A 13,154-nucleotide genomic window follows, 5' to 3' on the forward strand; every position below is an offset into this window, starting at 1 on the left:
TGAAACGTATTTATGAAACATATTTTTGGTTCAGAAACGTCGGCATTGAACGTATCCCGTGTTGTGCAGAAACGTACAATGCCAACAAATTTTCTGGCGACTGGGTTGGTATTAAGCCTTCTTGTGGAGCTCTGCCTTTCCGTAGTACGGTAAATAGTGGTTGAATGAAATCTGTGTGGGCACGTTCATCCCCAGCTCGTACCTCTGGGGGGATTCTGGGAGGTCTTAATTCTCCTTACTGATAATACAGGCAGATCCTCTTGTTCAGCGAGCCTGGCACAGCGCCCACTCTCTGCTCTCTCCTTCATCTCTCCGAGGACTTAATAATCCATGAACACTTGAAATCTTTCCAGTTCATTAAACACCTTATCTCCAACTCCCATGTTGGAAGCATGAAAATATGCTTTTACACTCTTTTACAAAAGTCAACAGACTGCACTTTTTTTTTTTTTTACCTGAAGGCATTTTATCAATCCTGGCTGGATTAGAAAATACTCGCTTGACTTTGTAACTTCAGCAGTCTGTTTGGATATAATTAATTAAGAGCTTCGGTATCTGTCTACAGTGTTTCCTCGAAGGAATTGTACTTGTGCAAAATCTTTGTTTACAGCACTGAGTGTCAATAGAGCCGTACTGGAGATCAAACATTGTTAAGGTCTATTAAACGCAGCCGACATGGCGTTTTAGATAAGCGTCTCCCCTTTTTGTTATGATCATTAAAGGCCTGAGCTCAGCGCTCCCTTTTAAACTTGACCCCTCTGACAGCAGCGAACCCCTCGGTCCATTCTTCAAAGCTAAAGGTAAGCACCATGCGGAGATGTAAGCTCAGCTGCTTTTGTCAGGGACTTTAAGGTAGAGGCCTTGGAAACTCTGTTTGACAGTCCTACGGCTCTTAATCTCTCCAGAAGCGCTCTGTAATGGCCGTGGCGCCGTGCTGCGGCTCTTATGAGGCCCGAAGCTTAATTAGAGCCTCGGCGAAAGCTGCCTATTGGGGCTCTGATCCGCGCCGGACCTGATCTGGACTTTAGTTTGTCTGCTTTGCTTTCTAAGGTCTCTCTGTATCTGTCGATTCCTCTCTCTGTTCCCCCGCAGAGGAACAACATCTTAAACCAAACGCTACTGATCTGCCGGGCAATAGAAGTTTACAAATGAGCCTGCTGGAACATTTCCTATCTGAAGCTCGCCGCTACCTAATTAGCCGTGTTTCTGATTGAAGGCTGTAAAGACTTCATGCTCGGCTCAAGAAGCCAAGTTGTCACAGAGCCAGATGGTCTCAGTATGACATCTCCTGGACCAGACAGAGACGGAGAAATGAGATGATGAAAATATTTGTACAAGACAGCCCGTCATCCTTTCAATCCTCTTCCCCTCCTCTGCCCCGTTGTCAGAGACCCCTGTCATCAAAGCAGTTACCAGAAAAAAGAGGAACTTGCAGAGATGCAGCCCGGCCTGCTCGGCCCGTTCGGCCCCAGTAATGAGGCTTGACACAGACGGCGTACGGAGACAAAGCAAGGGATCACCAGCTCCGAGCGCGGCCAGCGGAGCCTGACACTGTGTGTTTTTAATAACGGCTAAGATCGGCCCCGGTGTGCCGTCACATCTGTTAAACACTGGAGCAGGTGGCCGGCTGCCACAGGGGAGTACTCACAGGAGCCCGCATACTTACCGTCAGTCCAAAGCAAATGACAAAGAGGGATCACAGCCACGACAGAGATATAACAACGTCCTGGCAATTATACTGCAGGACAAGGCTGACAAAAAACAGCAGTGATTGTGCAAACCAGCATATTGAAACGTAACATCGATGAAGCTCATAAGAACGTTATGAGTTTACCCACATCACCCACCCCCGCCACATATAGATGTCCTCATCAGTGTCACTATACGCATGGATGCCAAGCATAATTATCAAGTCCCATGAGTCCTATATTACAACCTAAAGCTCTTCATGAACGCCTGAATGACAGGACTCTCAGGTCCTCCACCAACAAGCAAATACTTAAGTTAGTGACAGAGATTTTGACATTTTCTATGTGTAGCTACATGGCCAACTCATGGATTAAATAAAAAACTGAGTCAGTGACTGCGTTTACATGCACACCAATTTTCTACTATTATTCTGAATATCCGAATTTGATACGGGTCATATAACAGCATATTTTCTGTTTGGATATTCTGAACTAGAACTTTTTCCAAATGGAGCATTTTTCGATTAAGATACGTTTTACAATTGAGATGTCGAGGTCACCCCTGATCTCCCCTGAATATTCCTACTAAGCGGTTTACATGGCTAATAAAAGTGAATATTCCACTAATATTCACGTTTACATGCAGCTGTGTATACTCGTTGTGATATTTGCGCATATCCAAAAACCTGTTGATATCCAAAGTATGTCATAATGTTTAAAAGTAGGTGTGTTTCTCGTTCCGACCAGAAATGTGGGCTTTTCTTTTGGCCGTGCATCTTCGCAAACTGTCTGTTAGTTGGTTTATCTACAACGCACAGAGCTGGACGTAAACAGGCAAGAGGGTGTGTGTCGCAAATTGCCATAAAAACCCCAATTGAGACGCATATTCCGAGTGCGCTGTATACATGTCCAAAGAATGCTCCTAAAACCTGAATAATATCGGTATATCCCACATGTCTTAATCGGAAAATGCTCCATTCGGAAAAAGGTCTAGTTCAGAATATCCCAACAGAAAAAAATATGCTGTTTATATGACACGTATCAAATTTGGATATTCGGAATAATAGTAGAAAATTGGTGTGCATGTAAACGTAGTCACTGACTCAGTTTTTTATTTAATCTATGAGTTGGCCATGTAGCTACACATAGAAAATGTAAAAATCTCTGTCACTAACATAAGTATTTGCTTGTTGGTGGAGGACCTGAGAGTCCCGTCCTTCAGGCGTTCATGAAGAGCTTTAGTTTGAAATATAGGACTCATGGGACTTGATAATTATGATTGGCATCCATGTGTATAGTGACACTGATGAGGACATCTATATGTGGTGGGGGTGGGTGATATGGGTAAACTCAACATTATTATGAGCTACATCGATGTAACGTTTCAATACGTTTTTAGATATGTGCAAATATCACAAATCCGACCTTTTCAATCGGAGTATGCGCGGCTGCATGTAAACGTGAATATTAGTGGAATATTCACTTTCTTTAGCCATCTAAACCGCTTAATAGGAATATTCAGGGGTGACCTCGATGTGAATAGTCCTTGTTTCCTGTTGTGCCGTGCTCTTAATTTGCATCAATTAGCTATTGTTTTACAAGAGCAGCAGTGCATTAACTTGATTGTCACTGTAGGCACATGGTTAATAGTTTGCTGATTATAAAATTAGCATTAACATGCACCTTGTTAGTGCTTTATTTGTGTGTTGTATACACCCCCTAATGAATAAAACATGTGTGACCCATGTGGCCTACGAGCAGTCACATTTGACTGATTAAGGATGATTAGGATAGGATGTTCCATTATCAGGCTGTAAAAGCAGCGTGTTGACCAGGAGTCTGGCATTATGTGTCAGCAGCAGCGTGATTTAGACTCCCACCACCTGCAAGGAAGGAGCTGTGATCCCTCTGTGGAGATTAGACATCCAGAAGACTTATATTGTTGTTTTTGTGAGATTGATTTGTAACTCGTGTCTGCTCCCCGTCTTCCTTTGGAGGATATCTCTGTGCAGCTCTTGTTTGATCGCTGTTGGAGCAAACTTGGCTTTGCTGACTTGGGCAAACAGACTTGGCCCTGGCATAGAGCTTAATTCCTCATAGGGAATAGGAAGTGTGTTTGTTGTGTGGGGTCTGCTGAGTATTGGACAGAGAGGTGAAGCCTGTGGTAGCGCAGCAAGATAACGGCGCTAATGAAGCACGACACAACCCTGAGTTTCGGCCTGTTTACTGATTCCCCATGAACTCCACCCTTGATTGAACTGTATTCCCCTGTTCTCATGTCTGTACTGATGAGATGTACTCCAGCTGCACTCTGGCAGGCAGTCTCCTCCAGCCTCCTTCAGGTAGCCTTGAGATGCTACAAGTTATCTGTGAGAGCTTGGTTTAGAGGAGGCTGCCAACTTTTTCAGCCGTTGGTGAATTATACAGATAACTCAGAAACATGTTGTGAGTTATCGGTGTTAAAATGTGGCACACAGCCTCTTTTATATGTTGTATTTTCACTATGGATTAAAATAGTTAATCACAATTAATCGCAAATTAATGTTTTTATCTGTTCAAAATTTACCTGAAAGGGAGATTTGTCAAGTATTTAATACTCTTATCAACATGGGAGCGGGCAAATATGCTGCTTTATGTCAATGTATGTATATATTTATTATTGGAAATCAATTAACAACACAAAACAATGATAAATATTGTCCAGAAACCCTCACAGGTACTGCATTTAACATAAAACAATATGCTCCCATCATAACATGGCAAACTGCAGCCCAACAGGCAACAACAGCTGTCAGTGTGTCAGTGTGCTGACTTGACTATGACTTGACTTCATTTTAAAATCACAAGCTGCATTAATGCGTTAAAGAAATTAGTGGCGTTAAAATGAATGTGCGTTAACATATTTTTATCGCGTTAACTTTGACATCCCTAATTTTCACTCAAGATTTTTCAGTTGAAATACCCAAATAAAACTAAAAATAAAAAGTATTGTCTGCTTTCAGTTCAAGGTTTTGCAGATTATAGCGTTGAGTCTGAGTGTCTGTTTTGGTGTAAATAACAGCAGGTGCTGTGTTTTACTAATAAAATCCCTCTGAGAGACAAAATCTTCCATTTAAGATTTCACTTCTTCTCAGAGCTTATTCAAAAGCAAAATGGATGAAACAGGTGATTCTTAAGGGGCTTAAAAGTCAAAGAAAATGGATTCGGAGACAAGTGAAGTTCAGCAGCTCCCTGAGACTCACTTTACACCTTCAATTAGGCTCATTAGACGAGAGAGAGGAAGCAGAAAGCATACTGGAAGTGATTCGGATTCCTAATTGATCAACTGTGGATAACACAATGCCCAGTGCTTAGATCAGATTAGTTGTAAACAGTGCTGTCTCGTTCAGTCAGCGTTACGTTTTTAGCTGTTTGTTCTGTAATCCTCACTAAGCTCGCTCACTGTGGCAAATAAAGACTGCTGTGTTTTCAAGCCTCACACCTCGGAGGGTTTTTCCCGTCCAGTCGGTTAAAAGAACAACGTGCAGATTTCAAGACACACTTTGAAGTGTGCTCATCCACACTGAGAAATCACCGGCAGGTGCTTGAGTTTTCTCTCTTTGTTATGAAAATGGTTAAAAGTGAAATAAAAGAGGGATTAACTGTGTTTTTCAAGGAGAATGACCCACATTCAGACTGCCACTCAAACGTTATATAGGCACCTCCCCAACCTCCCCCTCTCCATTCTCCATCACGTCAGCGCTCCTCTCCGCTCCGAAATGCAGACTTTGAAGAATCCGTCTAAGAAGTGTATCCGAGCAGAAAGAGGAGGCGAGCGAGCGTCCCGGCTCTCGAGGCTCTTTAAAATGCTCGTCTATAGAGTGAAGTTCCCAGGGTTTCCTCTTCTGAAAGGTTCGCCGTTCACCCTGGCAGAGTTTCCACTCCGTTCACCTCACTGCGTTTCCCCAAGGAACAGAAACACTGGCTCCTTAATGATGTTCTTCTCCTCTTTATTATTAGAGGATTAGCTGGTGATTGAATGGCCGTATCAAAGACTAATGTTACACAACACAGGCAGTGAATGGATTTAATATCCTGCAAAAGGCTTTTCTCTATGATAATGATTAGGGGGCTTTTTTATGGTAGTTTTGTCCCTGTCATTTTTGGACCAGTGTGCAGTATTTAGGGGATCTATTGGCAGAAATGGAATATGATATTAATAAGTATGTTTTCTGTAGCGTATAATCACCTGAAAATAAGATTTGTTGTGTTTTCGTTAGCTTAGAATGAGCTAATAACTTTTCCTGCTTGGGCCGGAGTCGTTAACGTTACCCGTTACCCTCGCCGCCGCGCTCTCTCTCTTGCTTCACCACTCACTCCCCACATACACACACACACACACTCTACGCACTGGCTCTGCTCCAACTGGCTCTAGAGAGGACCATTCGCGTTTATGCGTCAGCCAACGTAGCTCTCCAACACACTCGGCACACGGGAGAGTCTTCAGGTGGTTGCAATCTCCGCTCAGACTTGCTGCCAATTTGTCCCAGTGACGAACTGGCACTACTGCAACAAAAACATATCCATTGCATGTTCGCATGGCTGGCTAACTAGCTCACTACCAAGAGTAGTAAGCTAAGGCCAAGGAGCATTTCACACTATATTATTTTGTGGGGTGACCTCTGTATTGCTTGTCTGAGTATGTAAGCTAAGCAGCCTAACATGGTTATTTCAACCTACTTATGGAGCTAACTTTAGCGCAGTTAGCAAGTAAAATATCGACTGCCATTGGCTAGTAACCTGCTTTTTTCCTCCCTCAAAAAAATGGGTTTTAGTGGTAAATCAGCTGTCAATATAAGCAGCATAGGTGAAAGAACAGAAAGCTTGACAGGCATAGCAACAGTAACTAAGGGGGGGCTTGGCGAATGGTCAGTTCAGTTTCATTTTAACTTGGACTGATTATTGTATTTGTTATGTTTTTGATATCAAGGCTCCTCATGAATAATAAGAAGCTCAATTTCAATGAGACTACCTGATTAAATAAAGAATAAATGAAAAGCTGAGGCCGCCTCACAACACAAAGATCATAATGAAGGGGATTGAGCTCGCTGCCTGGCAGATGAGCATCTTTGGCAGCAGGTTAGCAATCACTGATTACACACACACACACACACAGATTCCCACATCAGCATCTCAATCCAGCTTGATTTGCGTTCCATGGAAGATACGGCGCCGGGGCTCGCGCCACGGCCCGCCCCTGCTGCCCCTAATTATTACCCAGAAGGCTGAAGACTGGCAGAGATATCTCATGAAAACTGAAATAGCTCTGAAACCAGATCCCGTGCAGGGATACATGTCTCCGATGTTGCATTAGAGGTCAAATGTGATATTTTAATTAAAGAAAATAGGCTGTGAATAACAAAGCCACAGCTGTGTGAATTCTTCACCAAACACCGACACAGCAGACGCGTGATTGAAACCTAATTAGTATTCCTTTAAGTAGGACCTTGCTGCCCTCTTGTCATTAAAATGGATTTAACTCTGTTAAATCTCTCGGAGGATGCACCAGAGGTTGCTCTGGCTCTATCTATCTGGCGTGGAGAGGAGGTCGTGTTGCTCTGGCTCTACCTGTTTGGTGACGTGATTTTGGGCTATACAAATAAAATTGACTTGACTTGACAGAGTCATTTCTGCATGTCAGTCATCGTTGTGTCAACGTGAACAACAGCTCAAGTGTGTTTGCAAAGGTAAATCTAGCCTTAGATTACAGTTGAGGAGGCATTCAGAGTCTGGTTTCTTCGGCTCATTACTGCATCAGCTTGAGTTTTGCGTTCTTCACAAGCAGCTGAGCTGCGGCGGTGTTAAGGCACAGGGTTAACACAGCATAGCTGGCGAGCTCAGTGGCGGTGAAGCATTGTGTATTGTGTCAGGGGGAGTGTTGTGTGTTTTTTCCCAGTGTGCTGCAAAGAGCCGCTCCGTGTCAGAGGTGAGCGCAGTGAATGGAGGTCGTGGGACCCCCTCCACAGCTGGGGAGGTGACTCCCCCCATTGAGAGCACCGAGGCAGAATGCTCCGGGCTCGCCAAGACGGGGGCTAAAGGCTTTTGTCTCCGGTTCGCTGCCTTCAAGTAGCCCCGGGATTCCTGGCAACCAGGTCTGACTGCTGGAGCCTGCATGCAGAGAGAGGAGGAGAAAGCACAAAGGCGCTTGTATTCCTCTCAGCTGATGTACAACATCGTGGCTCGCTGTGGGAAACAAAGATGGTTGAGGATGTGAGGTCCCGTGTGGTTTCAGGAAGGCTTATTACCGACACCGACAACAGAATTTAGATGTCTTCTTTTATGTTGTGATGTTTTGCTTGTTTCAGCCGAGGCCAGGCAGAGCAGTGGTCTTAAATCTCAAGGTTTTGTTTTGTTTTTTAAAGTAAGGATTTTTTTAAATTAGTATTCCGTGATACTTTTCTCAATGTCGAATTATTCGGAGCAAACCACAAATAGATGAGCTATTAAGTTTTGATGTAGAAGAAGTAGAAGTTTAAGTCCGCTGAGATGATCCAATTATCCTGCAGGCCCAGGATTAGCATTAATCTGCTCTGCTTATTAGTGGGCACATAGACTCCTCTGACTCCTGCATTAAGTTTCCTGCTTTTCTTCGTCCTTCCTCTAAGCACACACGAGCCCTTTGATTTCTATATGTACTCCTTTTATAGAAATATGTACTCAGCTTTTACATTGTCTGGGGCAAAGTCAGGTTGTGTGTGTGTGTGTGTGTGTGTGTGTGTGTGTGTGTGTGTGTGTGTGTGTGTGTGTGTGTGTGTGTGTATATATATATATATATATACAGCATTCATGCCCTGGAGGAGGTTTAATATTGCTGCTATTCCACAGTTAAGTCTGCAAAAGTGTGCCATGAATTGGAATGAGCCGACCATAGCCGGAAGGCAGGCGCGCCAAACGGCCACGTGTTTATCAGAAAATTAATCCTCAAACAGGGACTTGCATGTATGTTAGATGTCAGGAGGAGTGAGAAGGAGCGCTAAAGATTTATGACCTGCAAACTCTGCATGCTGGAAAGTAACTTGGTTCTTAGAAAGCTTTGAGTGTGAGTGTGTGTGTGTCTGAGTCTGTGAAATGAGAAGAGCCCCGGGCTGAGATCTTATCAAAGCTTTCGACACATCCAGGAATCACAAACCAACAAAGTCCTTATGATGGTGGTGATTGAAAGTGGAACAGCAGCTCGCTGATAAAAATCCGAGGGGCCGGCGTGATGGCCCAGGATGCAATATGCATGCAGGCGGCTGCAAGGGACTCTAAAGTTCACCGGGTTAATGCTTGTTTTGGGTGTGTTTTCGGTGAACTTAAAGTGACATTTGCTCCAAAGCGAAATGAAATTGAATCCCTGTGCTCTGCCTGACATTTTGGACAGCCTAGATCTGTGTGCAGACTTCTTTATTTAATGATAAGTCTCGTCGGATCCGATGACATATTCCATTGAGAGCGGGGACTTTAGAGGCTCCTCGCTCATCTTCCATCAGCACACAGAGGCCTTAAGTGGCTCAACCGAACTTAATTAGCCTCTTCTCCGCTCCGCGACGCGACGCGGCCTTTTTGCTCAAATTAATCTCAGGTTAACGCGCGGCGCCCGTTCCACTGTCTATGACGGGAGGTCACATTTATCCTCTGCTGAGAAATTACTTAGCTAAATGAGGGCTCCTCCATGCAGCCTCAGCTAATGACCTTGATTAATTAAAGAGAGACTCATCCTAATTAAGGTCTTATTCTGCTCGGTCCGACTGTGACCCTGTAAAACAATCTGAGGCGGTAATGAGTCATTTCTCTGACAGGATATCGCCGCTGAGTTTGTGTGGGCGCAGCGCTTCATGTGGGGGGCTCAATCATCAGAGATAATGATTACATCAGTGTGGAGTAATGAACATCCTCTTCAGGCTAAGAGATCACAACACAGAATGAGAAAAAAAATCTTGTGCATCCTTAGGATTTACTTCGTGTTTCTTCTGCATCAACAAACCATCCAGAATCCTTAACACTGATTTGTTTCTCTCTGTGTCTTCTTCCAGGTCAACGGCAAGGACCTCTCCAAGGCCACCCACGACCAGGCAGTGGAGGCCTTCCGCACCGCCAAGGAGCCCATCATGGTCCAGGTTCTGCGCCGAGCCCCGCTTCCCAAAGAGTCCGGCCCGGCCGGTGACACCCAGGTCTCAGACATCAGCACCCAGACGGACATCACCCTGCAGCACATCATGGCCCTCACAAAGTTGTCTCCCTCCTCACCCCCCATGACGGAGCTGGAGGAGTATCTGCTGCCAGAGGAGTAAGTGCCAGCTCAGCTGATGAAGAACTAGAGAGAAAGCTCTGCTAGAATCAGTAGATGGCTTAGAAAATGCGAAACGCTTCTGATACCAAAATCTTGTCCCGTTGCCTACAGATATTCATATAATCCAGATATCTGTATATAGAGATTAGACTGCAGATGAATGACGCATACGTCTGTGATCAGACAGACAACAGCGATACATGAAAAAAGTGATGCAGAGGACGCCGACAAAATAGTGGAACCTGACTCAACTTTAGCCAAAATGCAATGCAGCTGTCACTTTATAACGTGAATGTTGTCTAATGACGCGATCGTTGCAATGAAGGCTAAAATGATTGTTGTAGTGTCTCAGAGTATTATAGTATTATAGTGTTTTCGGTGTCTCATACGCCTTCAAACGGATCTGTTACCGAAACCAGCACTTCTGGATCGTATGACATCATCTTATCGGTACCTGAAGCAATACACCCCCACAAAATCTAACCTAATCTGGGCTGTATTTGGTCCTCCGTTGCCAAGACGCAGCTTGCAAACAAACAAAGTGTTATATATCATCCAGGAACACAGAAGTCTAGTCAATAGTGACTCACCTGAAACTGAACTTTAAAAGCATTGTTTAGTTGCAGTTTCGCTGCGGTAAAGAAAAGATCATTAAACGTTTTCCCAGGAAATCCACTTTAAATGAGAAGGATCAGGAATTCTTTGGTGTCACAGCTCAGCGATGTTAAAAAGGTCACCTCGCTCTCAGAGACACAGTCAGACCTTTCACTGTAATAGTTAATTAAGAGAGCGACACCTTATCTCCTCCTCCAGACCACACAGCTGTGATCACGCAGGATCCGTCTGAAGTATGAAGGGAAAATGTCCCGACAGCTCCCCCCGGGCACACAGCCACATTGAAATGACGGTTTTAGTTCATGCGTATTTGCATATTCACAAATTGCATCTATTGTTTGTGTGTGTGTGTGTGTTGGGCCCCTGGAGCTCAGAGAGCCTGGCTACATCTCACAACCCCGTGGCGGCAGCAGCAGTTGCCCTTTAATGAATGATTGTGATTCCTTTAATTGATTTCTGACTCAAATTAATAACACAGCATGTTAATTTGTGATTAGCCTCCGGGTGCAGCTTCAATATATCTGATCCAAGAGTGATTTCTACATTACTTCCTCTCTCCTTCTCATTTAAGATTCAAACTCTGGGGCAAAATTAAATCCAGATTGACAAAAATGTCTCAGTAAAGGATTTCTTTTTCTTAATATGTTTTTTAAATATGCATTCAACTCTTTACCAGTTTATCTTATACTATTTTATTTGTCTTTCCTCAGGCATCCTCAACATGCATACTTTGACCCCAACGACTTCCTGGAGGTCATACAGCAGGACATAGAGCGCGAGGAGCTGGAATATGAGGTAAACATCAACTCCCTTCCTTCTTCCCCTCTCAATGAAGATCTACATCCAGGCAGCCGTGCATCATTTGCTTCACAAGCAGACCCAAGGTCGCCTCTGTGTCTCCAGCCCAATGGCCCCGCTAGCGACCACAAGTCCTGATATATTCCCCGTTATTGATGGGGCACTCTCTCTCTCTCTCTCTCTCTCTCTCTCTCTACATACACACACACTGAGCTGTAAGCCAGACAGGAATCGAGTTGCTGGTTTGTTCCAGCAGATGCACAGCGGTGACATCATTACTTATTAGTGACAAGGCCTAATAAGTCTTCCTCGGCCGGTGGATAATTAGATGGCACAGATAATAGGCCCGCAGTGATGGATCTGATGATGCGCACTAACAATGCCTGGATGAGGCCATGATCAAGCCTCCGCTGTGCTCCTTCAGCGACCTCCACTGACCCCGACACCCCCCCTCCCATTAAACCCCAGCCACCTACTGTTTGATATTAATAATATCCACGGAGGAGCTGCGAGGCTGGGACCAGAAAGGTGAAGATCTGAGCGGCTAATGTCATACAGTACGTGCAGCAGACAAACATCGAGTGTCCTCGCAGAATGACTCTCCGTCTTAGAGAAGAACAGCTGATCGATCCAGTGATGCTCTGCTTGCGTCAGATCAGCTTCATTTCATGCTTCGTTACTCTGTGTACATCATAATGTTTCTAATTGGAACAAGAATAGACTAGAAAAAATAGAATGTCATAAAAATATATATATTTATATATTTTTTTTGCTAATTCAGTGAAATATTTTGGTTTTCTACAGGTTGAAAGAATAATTTTACATTTTGATAATTATGTTTATAAGCTTTCTCGCCTGGCATCTCGTCAAGGGTGTAAGGTTGCAAGGCAAGCAGCCAAGACTCCACGAAACCAGTTGCACCACCCGTTCCTAACTTCAGACTTTCAAGCTTAGTCATAACATAAGTGAAACTAAGTAAGGGATAATGTACAGCAAGCCGGTCATTGTTGTAAAATAAACCTCGACAGGGCGATTTTGGCAGTATATGCAGGGTTTATTTCACAACAATGTCCCGCTAGCTGTACATTATCCCGCTCCCGGTCCTCCTGAGTCCAATATCAGAACTGTGTCCAACGGTCTGTTATAAAGAAATAACAGACCGTAGAACGCTGTGATTAATTGATATTGATATTTTTATAAATGAAATATTGATATCATGTTAATGATACACATATAATAATTATGTGTATATAATGAAGCCCCTCTTACATCACTCTTTTGTATGGTTATGGTTACATTCTCTCTCCACCTCCCTATACTTGTATTTCGAGTGTAATTGCCAAAAAAGAGACAAAACGCACAATAAACAAAGTTAACTGATAGCGTTATTATGAGTTTTTTAAATTGTTCTATAGATATCGCATTTATAACACTATCGTGAATTTTTTTTGGCCACGATAATCACGTACTGCTAATGGAGTATTTTTTTTTTTATATTGTAGCTTTGCTACTTTTACATAAATATAGGATCTGTCTTCCACCACTGAGAACAGGTATATCTAGGACATCGACCCTTATTATTAAACAAAACATTAAGCATATGACTGAAAAAGTACGTAAATAAATGTATAAGTAAATATTACAGCATGGCTGCTGTGAGCCAAAAATATAGGGACTCCTAAATCAATATCTACAACACAGAAAACAAAATGTACTATATGGGAATAATATGGTCCCTATAA

The 13,154-nt window shown here is 43.5% G+C and overlaps 1 protein-coding gene across 4 annotated transcripts in view; it reads left to right on the forward strand.

The window, feature by feature from the left end:
• pdzrn3b (PDZ domain containing RING finger 3b) overlaps window positions 1-13,154 on the forward strand; it is a 121,201-nt gene that overhangs the window by 102,985 nt on the left and 5,062 nt on the right. For all 4 annotated transcript variants that reach the window (XM_074647178.1, XM_074647261.1, XM_074647337.1 and 1 more), the window contains 2 exons: window positions 9,743-9,996; window positions 11,325-11,409. In XM_074647178.1, the coding sequence (XP_074503279.1) occupies window positions 9,743-9,996; window positions 11,325-11,409 (339 nt within the window). The remainder of the gene's footprint in view (window positions 1-9,742; window positions 9,997-11,324; window positions 11,410-13,154) is intronic.

This window comes from Sebastes fasciatus, chromosome 1 (genome assembly GCF_043250625.1).
Source record: "Sebastes fasciatus isolate fSebFas1 chromosome 1, fSebFas1.pri, whole genome shotgun sequence".
Classification (NCBI taxonomy): Eukaryota; Metazoa; Chordata; class Actinopteri; order Perciformes; family Sebastidae; genus Sebastes; species Sebastes fasciatus.